Source organism: Aquarana catesbeiana, linkage group LG08, assembly GCF_042186555.1.
Source record: "Aquarana catesbeiana isolate 2022-GZ linkage group LG08, ASM4218655v1, whole genome shotgun sequence".
Taxonomy (NCBI): domain Eukaryota; kingdom Metazoa; phylum Chordata; class Amphibia; order Anura; family Ranidae; genus Aquarana; species Aquarana catesbeiana.
In genome coordinates this window covers 258,178,183-258,192,177 of record NC_133331.1, presented here as the reverse complement: position 1 = coordinate 258,192,177, position 13,995 = coordinate 258,178,183, and the positions used below count along the sequence as shown (strand labels likewise).

General features: G+C 43.0%; 1 protein-coding gene across 5 annotated transcripts in view; it reads left to right on the top strand.

The window, feature by feature from the left end:
- LOC141106369 (phospholipid-transporting ATPase IK-like) overlaps positions 1 to 13,995 on the top strand; it is a 313,227-nt gene that overhangs the window by 226,703 nt on the left and 72,529 nt on the right. For all 5 annotated transcript variants that reach the window (XM_073597096.1, XM_073597092.1, XM_073597095.1 and 2 more), the window contains exons 11-13: positions 1,491 to 1,579; positions 6,026 to 6,213; positions 10,209 to 10,417. In XM_073597096.1, the coding sequence (XP_073453197.1) occupies positions 1,491 to 1,579; positions 6,026 to 6,213; positions 10,209 to 10,417 (486 nt within the window). The remainder of the gene's footprint in view (positions 1 to 1,490; positions 1,580 to 6,025; positions 6,214 to 10,208; positions 10,418 to 13,995) is intronic.

Genomic DNA, 13,995 nt, shown 5'->3' with positions numbered 1-13,995 from the left:
ACATGTTCTAAATCTAAAGTCCGTCTGATTTTCGACAAAAAAGTCCGCTGAAAAAAAAAAAAGTCCCAGTGAATGGAGCTGGTCATCCTGCATGCTGAGAGAACATTTTTTTTTTTTCACAAAAACACTTCAAATAGCCCAGTGAGGTAAGGGGAATTGCTTGCACATCTTGTTCAGTCCTATGAAGTGAAGAGCAAAAAATAGAAAAATGTGGACTGGATCAGCCTAAAAATTTATTGGAGAGTGGTCTTATGTGATGGGAGTTAGAGCGGAGTCTACCCATTCATATGCTGACATGGAGTTGGTCAAGAAAAAGCACCTTTTTTTTACCTGATCCTTTCCCCAGTGATGGGTTTTAAGGTGAAACAACTTGCGTATCTGGGTACTTGGTATTAATGATACAACATTATTAATGGATATAAATCTGTTAGCCTCAAGTCTTAACCATAGAAACAAAGAAAGGGTCTCCACACAACCAAATGAGTTGCTTTTACTGGTTCTTCCCTCTACCAGAATGCCTGCAATCCCTTTGCACTTGCAGGCTGTGCCATTCTGTACTTCCATACCCACTCAGAACGAGGCATTATAAGCTTGCAATAGAACATTGCTACTGACAGGATCTTTAGGTAAGAAACTTTACAAAAGATTAGCAAATGAGAAATGTACTTAAAACTGTATATGGGGAGCCATGATGCTGAACATAGTAAAAAAAATAGATTAGAGATTACATACAGTTTAAAGGGCCAGAAAAAAATGAAGTCCCAGTTGTTCCCACAATAAAGTAACAGTTGCCCATTCTTCAATATTTTTTTATCAAGCAGACCTGTTAAAAGAGAAGTAGGACAAAGCTTTTTTGGCCCTACATCTCCTATGGATCACATAAGTTCAGACCATTCTGCACTATGTGACCAGTTTTCAGCCAGTCCAGGCTCTGGAAAGATCCTGACTTTATGTCCAGATGCCTGGACGAGCCGCTGACGCAGCTGAGAGCCTGATCCGGCTGCTGCCAAACCCCTCCCAAGTTCAGGTGATTGAAGTCACTGGCTCTCTGCTCACTGAAGGCTGAAAACTGAGCGATCAGCAGCCTTTTGATAGCTCAGTTCAGTCTTAGAAGAAGGCGAGGACAGATGCAGCAATGGACCAAAGCTGTATCCACCTAGGTGAGTATATATATATTTTTAAAGAACCCTCATACTTCTTCTCTTTTAACACAATCTTGACTTTATTTAAAGTAGATTACCAGGGACAGACCTGCAGAGCATTCTGTGAACTCATTGTTTTTGGTTGGAGAAGCATGTTGATGCTGGTTGCACTGACTGGTCTGTGTTGAATGGAGACTACTGCTTGTGGGTACTTTGAACAGCCTTTTGGACAGCTTGACACATACGTCCTGCCTTTTTTGCCATTTCCTTTTCTGTATTGCACAGTTTTATTGTATTGGAATTTTTTACAGCTACCATGTATTTAAAAAGTGTTTGTTTTCTGTTCAGGATTCGACACAAAAATCATGAAAAACTCTGGTAAAATGCCCTTAAAGTGGACAAAAATGGACCATCTAATCAACAAAATTATTCTGTGTGTAAGTTCTGTTATAAAGGGAAACTCCAAGATCTAAAAGTAGACAGGTGGAGGGATGAGGGTGGATATTGGTCAAGGGGTTAGTGGTGGCCTGAAGAGCTAAGCAGACCGTACATTATACAATTTTCTTATTCAATTTGCTTTAGATTTACCTTTAACTATGTAGTGCAAGGGCCTGTCTGACTGCATACAAATTGAAAGTGTTTGTTTAGGTTTGAACTCATATATGGTTTTGGTAAATCTAAAGGAAAATTGTACAAGGAAATTGTATAATGTATGGCCAGCCTAACTTTACATCCATTTCCCTGGTCTATAAGTCTGTTAATCTAAAGAGTATGGTGACAAAGCTCCTTTTCTTCTAGGTCTTATGGGAACCATTGATGGTGCCCTGGCCTTTGAGTCAGAAGAGTCCATATAGGTTTCTAAGCAGTAATCTCACTGACAGAGAGACAGCAGCTACTGCAGGTAAATTATCAGTCTTCCCTTGCAGTGGGGCTACATCCCACACTGCAAGGGTTAACTGCTCTTCTATGTCTAGGGGACTGAATACAGCAGTTTTTACTTACCTGATCCTCCACTCCCACAGGCCCCTCCATATTGCTAGACTTGTCCTTGCAACTTCTTCTCCCTTTCACTCCTGCGGTCTAAGGTACATTGATATTGTGATGACCATTTTGGAAACCATAACCCCTCAATTGGACGTGACACCGCTGAAGAACTGTCCACTGCCGGAGTGGAGGGAAGCTCCGTTTGCTGGGGGAGCAGAGAATCAGGTAAGTAAAAGTGCTCTTACCATTCCCTAGACTAAAGGAGAAGTTAACCCTTGTAGTTCGAGGGCATCCCCCCCCCTGCAAGGAAAGACTTTTAGTTGTCCCAGGGCTCAGCCTTAGTATGTATGCCAAGCCAAAAACTTTTTTTTTTGGTTAGAGTGGCAGAGGATTAGAAATCCTGTTGAGCTTTTATCACTATCTGGGGCTCCATTTGAGAGATTTAGCCTTGCTTTCTGTCCTGCTGTCAACAGGGACACAGACAAACAATCCAACATGGGTTTCAGTTTCCCCCTTCCCAACTGAAGAAAAGCATTTTCATTTTTGTTTGTGTTGATGTTGGAGAGTTCCCCTGACTTCCAACAGAGTCTTGGAAAGCAGTTACAGTCAGGGGTTCTAATCCGTCTCTACTAAAACTAGAAAAATATATTTTTGGCTTGTCATATGTAAATAAATCCTATCACCTAATCAGATCATAAGACCTTGGGTGCAGAGCTGAGTTCGACTTGCCTCCTCCTTCCATTGACCTCCATAAGAGATAAAGTTAGGAGCAGTGGTCTAAGGTATAAAGTTAGCAGTAGTGGTCTAAGGGGTTATGGGAGTGCCCTACACTACCCAGACAGCAAGGTTCACTTGCTACAAATTTGTGGCAGTGTTGAAGTGTAAGGGCTCTTTCACACGGAGGATCCGTATGTCCGTTTTTTATCCTTCCGTTTTCGGATGAAGAACGGACATACATGTATCCCTATGGAGCGTCGGATGTCAGCGGTGACATGTCCGCTGACATCCGACCTGCTCCGATCCGAAAAGTGTAATGGAGGAAAACCCTACTTTTCCATCTGTTTTCGGATCGGGTGACGCCGGACTCTACGATCCGTCATCATCCGATCCCCCATAGGGGAGAGCGGCGCTCTGACAGGTCCATCGCTGCACAGTGTGCAGCGATGGACCTGTCATCTTCCTGCTCAGCGGGGATCGGCGGAGCGGTCCCCGCTGTGCAAGCGGGTGTTCACGGGGCGGATCATCACTGATCCGCCCCGTGTGAAAGAGCCCTTAGTCTGTTAACTTGCTGCGCATATTCACTGGTAAGTTGTACACTTGCAGAGCACATGAAGCACAAGTTCTAGTTGACACTTTTCCAATTTGTAGCAAATTTGCGTGGCATGTCTCTAGCAAGAGCAAAGTTGCAGTCGTGAGTCTACAGCAAGAGATCTGCAAGTCTACAGCATGAAAATTCAGCCACAGTGGCTCCTGTGGTGGGATGACTATAGCACAACATAACTGAGCCAGAACTTGCAGCAGACTTGCAGTATGTTAGCAAAGAAAGTTGATCTGGAGTCATGCTAATGCCATCTTAAGAGCATTATAGGCCCCCGGGCAATGCAGTGCACTTGGGGCCTTGTCTACACAATCACGCACGAGAATAAAAATGCAAATTATCAATAAGGCTATATTTATTGGTATTTCCAACAAAATCAGTGCTTAAACATTAACACAACATTTGGACAATATAACATGAGCTTGAAAAGCAAGAAATTGAAAACTAAATTACAGATTGAAATGGGACAGTACAAAAGCACTAATTATGTTAAGCGTGTAAGCGGGAGATATTTGTAATCTGGCGGTGCTGGGGACTTCTGGTCACCCTAGGCTAGTGGCCAGCAGGACCCACATGTCAGTGGCCAGCAGGACCCACGGGTCAGTGGCCAGATCCCAGCAGGACCCACAAGTTGCGGACCTGTGGGTCCTGCTGGCCACTGACCTGTGGGTCCTGCTGGGAGCTGGCTGTGGACCTGTGGGTTCTGCTGGGAGCTGGCCACTGACATGTGGGTCCTGCTGGGAGCGGACAGTAGCCTATGGGTCCTGCTGGCCATGGTCTGTGGGTCCTGCTGGGAGCCGACCATGGCACGTGGGTCCTGCTGGCCTGTAGGCCCTGGGCAGCTCCCAGCAGGAAAATAATGATGAATCCGCGCAATGGGGATAGGTAAAAAACTGGTTTAGAACTGCTGCCTCCACAAATGCAATCACCACCGAAGTGAAAAAAGCTGAACTGAGAAGAAATTAGGTGTGGGTGCGGCGCTGTTCTGGTTTTATGGCAACGTGTTATGACACTGTGATAACATATTAAAGTCACCTCTGATAGGTGAGTGAAAGTATGAAAATGTTGGTTGATAAAAATTCTTGAAAAACTTTATCCCAGAAAAGGAGTAACAATCAAAAGTGATTTTGCGTAAAAATAAAAAATTATGTATATGTAATTTGCTTCAGACAGTGGCTGATCCTATGCAACTCACTGTTTACCATGTGGTGCTGTTATATCAAAATATGCCCATGTATTCATACCGTACATTGATTTGAAGTGCTAAGGAAGGGAAGGAAAAAGGAAGGGGGGGGAATGGAAGGGAAAGGTTGGGGGGGGGGGGGAATCCAGTCAATGGTAAAGTGACTTGTGCTCAAAATAACAAGTGTTAATCAGAAAAAACAATGTTGCTTTGAATAGTCTTAATTATAGTGCGCAGGTGATAGTTGTGCTTGAAAGCTTATTCCTCTTGGTAAACAATATTATTCAATGCAATCTTCTTATTCCAGTGTTCATTAGTGACAGTGCTTGATATTCGTGCTCTTACTGTGCAAACACTCACCAGATACTTTCACCCCTTCAGGGGTATTGCGCAGTCAGTCTATGCCACTGTGCAGCAGTTCCTGGCAATCCCAGATCCTGTTATGTTAACATAAAAGAGAAGGGGTGCCCATAGCGTAAAAACGTTTAAAACCTTTATTCCAAAAGTAACAGAATGGTACTCACATTGTAAAAGTTCAATTCAAGCATAAAAGATCTGAGTTTAAACCGTCAAACAATCCTGTATTCGTTGGGAGATGACGCACGACGTTGGTCAGGCCACGCCCTGCGCGTTTCGTCATTGGACGTCTACGGGAGCGTCAAATGACGAAAGACGTCCCATAGACGTCCAATACTACCTTACTATAAAGGTAGTCAAACCAGCTATACTAGGAGGTGCTCTGCTGTTTAAAGGTTAAGTTCACTTTCTAGAAAAAAAATAATAAATGCAGGTAAAAAGTGAGCATTTTTTTTTTTAATCTGCAAAGTATTGCACCAGCAATCAGCAGATCTCTGGTGCCAAGCAGGTCTCCTGCAGATCTGTCAGTGTATCTTGCCCGTATGGGCAAGCAGATACACTAACAGGAAGAATTTATGAACTACCATGGCACTCCAGAGTGCCGTGGTAGTTTATTTAGAACTACAAGCCGACAGCCGCAAAGGATTCCAAGGCTTGTAGTTCATTCATACACAGAGCTGTGTGAATGAATGGCACAGCCGTGTGGACGGAGCCCAGCACGGCCATGCTGATTTTAAAAAGGGACAGCTAGTACAGCGAACCTCTCCCCCAAGAACGGGTGGAAAATGTGACATGTTCCCAAAGGTGAACCTATATCCTTTAAGTGCAGCAGTGAAAAATCAGATCTCCTACCCTCCCAAACAAAGCTGTGCTGTATGGTAGAGCTGTGTAAGTCTCAGGACTGGATGGACAGAAATACAAATCATTTTGCAATTACAATGGCTCCCATTTATGTATTTCATCCTTGTATTTCACTGCTTAACTGGAGTTCAAAAAGTACTTTTTTTTTTTTTTAATTACCTGCTTTTGTGTGGATTACAGATTGCGGTGTTTGTGGTCAGTATATCTATTGTCTTGGGTATTGGAGCTGGAATTTGGGACAATTTGTATCTACAGAAACATTACTATATACCAAGACACCCACATAACTCTGCTGCTTTTGGGGTTTTTATGTCCATGGGATACCTTGCCACCATTGCCACACTGGTGCCCTTCTTCCTTTACATCTCGTGAGTAGAACAAGGCATAGTCTATAATCTGTAATCTATAATCTACATGCTATCCATTTATTCATTCTTGTAATCAATAAAGGGCAGTAAGTCTTGGCACTTATTGGAAAGGAAATGGTAAACTAAAGCATAGTCCACCTTTACATCATTTTAATAATAAAGTGGGGATCATGTGCTACAAGCATAACTTGTCATTTACATTTTACAATTAAAGTATATATAATCCCTAACAATAAACTTCTCTTGTTTGTTTCCTTTTGGTCTGTTAAACATACCATTGAAAGTATTTGTTATACCTGTTGATCACCTGGAGCAAAGACTTAGTCCCCCCCCCCAAGAGAATGGTGTTAGTAGGGCAGAGGTTGGTGTCAGTAGGGCAATAAATGCTGTCAATAGTATTGACGGTGTCAATACTTTATTATTTTTTACATTTTTTTAGGAGCCCTGTTGGGGGCTTTGGTGACATACTGTAGACAGTGGAGATGGGTGGTCCTGGTACTCAGTCAGGGAAGAAGGGGTGTACTGGTGCTCAGTCAGGTGATATGGGGAATCCTGGTGCTCAGTCGGGGGAAATAGTGTACCGGTGGGATATGGGGGGGGCCTGGCCCTCAGTAGGGAGAGATGGGGGACCTGGTCCTTAGTCAGGGGAGATGGAGGGTACTGGTGTTCAGTTGGGGAAGGTGGGGGGTCCTGGTGCTGAGTCAGGGGAGATGGGGGCACAGAAGCTCAGTCGGGGGAGATGGGGGGGTCCTGATGCTTAGTGGGGGGAGACAGGGGTCCTGGTGCTTAGTGAGAGGACAGGGGCACTGGTGCTCAGTGGAAGGAGATTGGGGTCCTGGTGCTCAGTGGAAAGCCCCCAGGAGTTAAACAGGAGCCAATGTACCAACAGAATAAGTACAGTCTGCTAGACATGTGCACTGACAAAAAAATAGTTTGTTTTTAGTTTCATTCATTTTCTGCTTTTTTCTAAATTTGAAAATCCGGACATTCGGAAATTCGAAAATTTGAAATTCGGAAATTCAGAAATTCAAAAATTCGGAAACCGAGAAACACCACTTTTTAGATGCAAAATAGATTTATCTGTTAAAATTGCCCTGTTTTATTGAAAACCATTGCTAATAAAAACAAGGCGGATTGTTACTACTATAGAAGACAAACTGCACAATAAGAGAGCAAAATTTGCAGATGGGGAAACTAGATAATTCCTCGGCTGATTACTTGAACATTAGCCCACTTTTTCTGGCATGTGTGGGAGGTATCTACAATTCTACAAAAACTTCATGAAACTTACATAGATATACGAAACTTAAACTTAGGCCCCTTTCACACTGGGGCGGTAGGGGGCGTCGGCGGTAAAACAGCGCTATATTTAGTGCTGTTTACCGCGGTAATCGGCCTCTAGCGGTGCGGTTTTAACCCCCCGCTGGCGGCCGAAAAAGGGTTAAAACCCCTCGTATAGCGCGGCTATAGCCGCGGTATAGCTGCGCTGTCCCATTGATTTCAATGGGCAGGAGTGGTTTAGGAGCGGTGAATACACCGCTCCTTCACCGCTCCAAAGAAGTGGCTGACAGGAGATTTTTTCTTCTCCTGCCAGCGCACCGCTTCAGTGTGAAAGCCCTCGGGCTTTCACACTGAACAAACAGCGGAGGCTGTTTAGGGGCGGTTTGCAGACGCTATTTTTAGCGCAATAACGCCTGCAAACCGCCCCAGTGTGAAAGGGGTCTTAACGTGATTATTACCTCCTGATATAGGTTAAAAAGCAGCAAATCCTACTTATGTAAAGTTCAGATGGGATATAACAATCAAACGTTAAAACTTCATGAAAGTAAAAAATATGTGTGCTAATGAAAATTAAACGTTTAACATGTAAATGTTACTATATATCAGAGAAAAGTATTAAACACATTATAATGTAGAATAATACAATAAGGTAGAAATACCAAAAAATATTATATCAAGAGTGAGTGGCTGCCAACATAAAAGAGTGTTCCCACACAATGATAAATTCATAACTAAATAAATGTGCCGCTTACTCAATAATCAATTTCAAGATGACAATCCAATAAATATGTGCAAATGATGAATAATTAATATGCCGTTTCCTCAAACACAATAAAAATGTGCAATAATTTTATTGCATTTCACTTTGAAATTTATTGCACATTTTTTATTGTTTTTGAGAAAACGTCATATTAATTATTCATCATTTACACATATTGGATTGTCATCTTTTATTTGGTTATTGAGTAAGCACCACATTTATTTAGTTATCAATAGAATAATACAATGTTATATGACATTCTTGAAGTGTATCGAAACCCAAGAGCAAAAATGTAAAATATTGCATGTGGTAGCTGCACTAGTTTTTTTTTTCTTTTTTTAGCTTTTCTTTTATTTTCATCTGGTAATCTCACCATTAAAGTGGTTGTAAAGTCACTGAGGACAAGCACTGGTACCCCCTCTGTTATAGCAAGCTGTACAGTACAGTGTGTGTATGCGTGTGTTTTTTGTTTTTTTAATTATGAAGCTAAATACTTTATTTCACAGCGCTGCTGTGCAGTCACGTGACCTACCGCTGCTCTCCTTCCTAGATCTAAGGACTACAGCGGGATTCCTCCATGACATCGCCTGGAGGTCATGCGACCATGCAGCAGCACTGTGCAATAAGGAATTTTGCTTCATAATTAAAAAAAAAAAAAAAACACACTCACACTGTACTGTATAGCTTGCTATAACAGAGGGGATACCAGTAATTGTGCTCAGTGACTTTATAGCCACGCGGAATAGCGGCAGGAGGGGAGGGCCGGGGAGGAGATCGGCTAAGGCCGCGTACACACTGGCGGACTTTCGTCTGACTTTTGACGGGCTTCCGATGGACTTTTGAACAAACGGACTTGCCTACACACGATCACACCAAAGTCCGACAGATTCGTACGTGATGACATATGACCGGACTAAAATACGGAAGTTGATAGCCAGTAGCCAATAGCTGCCCTAGCGTGGGTTTTCGTCCATTGGACTAGCATACAGACGAGCGGATTTTTCGACCGGACTCGAGTCCGTCGGAAAGATTTGAAGCATGTTTCAAATCTAAAGTCCATCAGATTTTCGACCGGAAAAGTCCGCTACAGGTCCGATGAAGCCCACACGATCGGATTGTCTGCCGGACTCGGTGTGTCGGACCAGTCCGGTTGAAAGGCCGCTCGTGTGTACGCTGCATTACACACACTAGCAACTGACAGGCAGGGATGGAGGGGGAGAGACTCTGAACACATCGGGATGACCGAGGCATGTAAACTGACCACGGTATCGTGGATCAGCAGCCATAATTACCATGGTCAGCACACCTAGGGGGACACAGGAACAGGCAGGATCAGCCAGGTATTTTACAGCATAGAATAGGACAAATGACACTGCAGAAGCACTATGCTGTTTATAGTGCTTTAAAGGAAAAGGATCATTTTTTTTTGTTTTTTTGTTTTTTTTATGCAGGGGTTACAACCGTTTTAACACATTTCTTGTCTAGTGACCACGCTCATTCACTAATCTGTTTCTATGGAGGAGTAGCGTTGTTATCCTAGGACAGGAAGAGTGTTAGAACACCTCCCCTCTCTTCAGCTCCATAACATAGAAGGAGGTATTTTGTGGTTCTCAGAAATATCTAGGAGTAATTCTAACTGATAAGTGTGCAGCACAGCCAGAGACCATAGGAAGTTATCAGCTTACAAGATTTCTGGTAGGATCAACAGGTATAATAAAAGTAGATTTACAATGTACAATAAGGGTATATTTAATAGCCCAAAAGGGGGCAAATAAGAGGTTCAGTGCTGGAGTTTACAGGCACTTTTATTATCCATTTTATTGCCTTTTGAAAATCCAATTTTTATTTTTTTTTATTATTATTTATTATATAATTTTTCTAATATAAATGATTGCCTATTACTGTAACAATCTTCATTCTGGCTTCAAATACAAGCAATGTTTGTCATTTGTAGGATTGAAATCATTCATGTTCTCCACAACTTTTTCATTAACAATGACCTGGAAATGTACTACGAGAAAACGGATACACCAGCTGAAGCCCGAGGTACCAGCTTCTGCGATATGCTGGGACAGATTGAGTACGTATTTACAGACAAGACTGGTACACTAACTCAGAACATCATGACGTTTAAGAAATGCTGCGTTGGGCAAAAGATTTTTGGTAAGTTTTTGTAAAAATTAAGCATGATCGTGTTTCCTGTTGATGGCTTCAAATACCAGTTTGAACTTTATGGCTAAAAGCCAAGATATTTATGGGAACACTGTCATAACCTCAGATAAACGTAGATCAGTTTAAGGAATTGACATTCGTGTGGTTGTGTAAAAATAATTGTTTCGTCTATTAATAAAAAGAAGGGTGTCAGACCCATACTAAAATGAAGGAAACCAATATATCAACACCTTCAGATAATAAATTGTTTAAAAATGTTCCCTTCAGCAAAGATTCGGATTTTATTGCACTACCCCGTATGGAGGTTGGTAAGGGAAATACATAATTTGGATGTGTTTCTACTGCAATTCTGGGATCCAAGTGAGACTTAAAGAATATGTTACCCCCTTAATGGCCAGACCATTTTTTGCAATACGGCACTGCGTTAGTTTTACTGACAATTGCGCGGTTGTGCGGCGCAGTACCCAAACAAAATTGGTGTTCTTTTTTTTCCTACAAATAGGGCTTTCTTTTGGTGGTATTTGATCACCTCTGTCGTTTTTATTTTTTGCGCTATAAACAAAAAAACAGACAATTTTGAAAAAAAAACAAAACTATTTTTTACTTTTTGCTATAATACATATCCAATAAAAAAATGTAAAAACATTTCTTCATCAGTTTAGGCCAATATGTATTCTTCTACATATTTTTGGTAGATTTTTAGTGGGACTGTGACATTGCGGTGGACAGATTGGACACTTTTGACACTTTTTTTGGACCAGTGACATTACAGTGATCAGAGCTAGAAATATCCACTGATCACTGTATAAATGAGACTGGCAAGGAAGGGGTTAACACTAGGGGACGATGAAGGGGTTAAGTGTTCCCTAGGGAGGTGTTTCTAACTGTGGGGGCAGTGGACTGACTGGGAGTAAAGAGAGATCACTGTTCCTGATCACTAGGAACAGCCGATCTCACTGTACTCTCCTGACAGAATGGGGATCAGTTTACATAAGCAGATCCCTGTTCTGCCTCTCTTTCCCGCGATTGCGGCGGCAAGCGGCGTGTGGCAGGCATGCGTGTCCACAGTACCACATGCACAGACCAATGTACAGGTACGTCAGTTTGCACAGCGGAGGCGCAATGCCGCAGTATATGTGTGGAACGCGGTGGTCAGCAATTGGTTAATATTATTGATATGTGAATGCTGTACCATGTACTTGTATGAAAAACTGTCCTGTTCTATTTGCATTGCTTCCTTTGTGAGAATAACCTGGTGATCCTGCCAGTCCCTCAGCGTTCAAAAACTGAGCACACTAGGCATGAGAGCACAGCGTGGTCAGTTTTCAACCTGTTTTGAGAACTCGGCCTGCTCTCCTCCAATGATCAGACTTGTGCTGACACCCCCCTCCCCCACAGCCATTCACTGGAAAGGCCTGTGTCCAGGGATGCAGACAATGCAACTTCCCTCATTAGAATACTACAAGTGCATCAGCTGAGTAATAATGAATAAGTTTGTTAAAATTCTTCCACTGTATATTCATCACCGACTGTAGAAGGGATTGCTTTTTTTCCTCAACAAAAGTGGAGATACTATTTAAAGAGGAGCTCCAGTCTCCCCCCAAAAAATAAGTCACCACCTACAAATACTGTAGCTGGTGACTTTTATTCACAGGATCCAGTGCTGTCTTCACCCGAGCCGACTCTTTAATTGGCTTCAGGTGCAGGCGCCGGCATCTTCACTAAGGGAAACCGGCATTGAAGCCTTGCAGGGGGAGGAGGAGGAAGAGCCGAACTTCCACTTTTGGGTGAAGTTCCACTTTAGGGTGCTTCCTGCCTGAAACTGCTTAGTATTACATCAAATAAAAAAAGTGTGACTATGCTGAATTACTTATTTCTCCCCCATCCCTATCCTTACCTGCTCTGGTCAGAGGGCCATGCCAAGTTTATTATCAAAGAGGGAGTACGAAAGCAAACTGCTTCTGCCATGCACATTATTTAGCAAACCATGGTGCTTTGTGAATCCGGTGCCAGGGGTGAAATATTTAATTAATGTTTGAAGAAAATATTTTACATAATTATATAAAAGTGGAGGAACAGAATAGCAAAAGACCCATAGTGCGCTGTGAATCCCGCCAAGGCAGAAGCGTGTAATAAATGTTTCCATGTGTAGATTTCACATATATAATTATAGAAAAGCATAGAAATTGAATAGATGATGGTATTTCTGATGTTGGCTGACAGGAGTGGAACCTGACATGGACAGGGAGTGTACATGTAGTATTACTTGAGTTACTGCTAAACTGCTTCTGCTGTCATAGAGGACTGTTGAGCTAGAAAAAGATGGCCTTTAAAACTTGTGAGCAAAAGTGGCATATTCTTGTGAAGAAATGTTCTTTCCTAACATAGGTGTGCGCAGTCTATTGGATTAGGGTGTGCACCCCAAAGCTCAAACACACGCTACCGATCACTCACTGTGTTCACTCAGAAAGGGAAGGGGCCAGTAAATCATTTATTTACCGGCCCCTTCCCCACTCATCCTAAAACATCCACCTGTGTGTGCCCGTAGCAGCAGCCGGTGGGAGAGGAGGGAAGCCGGCAGCACTGCGGGGAGAAGGGGGAGCCCAGGGCAGTAGAGAGAATCTGTGCATTACAGGGTGATTAGGGTGTGCCTGGGCACACCCTGTGCGCACGCCTATGTTTCCTAATAATAATCCTTGTTTAATGGCAGTGGATGCACCCTCTCTCCCACGGATATGTCTTTGGGCAGGAACATGGCTTTTTTCTCGTCATGACTATATACCTACTAGTCAGTTTACCTGCTCTCCAGGCTTCTGGATACGCCATACTGCAAAGCAATTAATAATATATACAGAACTTAATTTGGAAACTACCTTTCTGGGTACAGAATTGTTCATCTTAGTTTCCTGGGGTCCAGTCGTGCTTTATCTATCCCACCATCTCCACAAACGGGGCTAATCCTTGGCTCCAAGTAATATCATGCTGCATTTTTAGTGGTCCCTCTGTATCTGATCCCATGCTTGCTCAGGGATTTTTGCCCTAATGCCCCCTATGACTGTCGGCTGACCATGCCTACTCTTGGGTGCTTTATTCCCTCTTCCTTCTCCTGAAGACGCGGTTAACTGTGAAAAATGTCGAGTTTTGACGGCCTACACTAATACACCTTCTCTGGAGTAGTCTCCCAGGTATAGGTGACCCCAACTGTGGGGGTGTAGAAACCCTCAAAAGGGATTAATTTGGAAAATTGTACTTTCTATGACCAGATGGATTTTTATATTGCATTGTTGATTATATGTATATTAACTACTTGTCGACCAGCTGCTATCATTCTACTGCGGCAGGTTGGCACAGCTGTGCAAATCGCCTAGGTGTACATCGGCCGCTTTAAGAGTGATAGGGGCACACGACGCCAGAGCCTATACACGTGGCCGGCCGCCGTGATGTCCGCCAGACCCCTGCGATCGCTCCACAGGGAGCCAGAACGGGGATCTGTGTCTGTAAACAAACAGATCCCCGTTCTGACAGGGGAGTAGAGGGAGATATGCTGTTCCTAGTGATCAGTACACTAC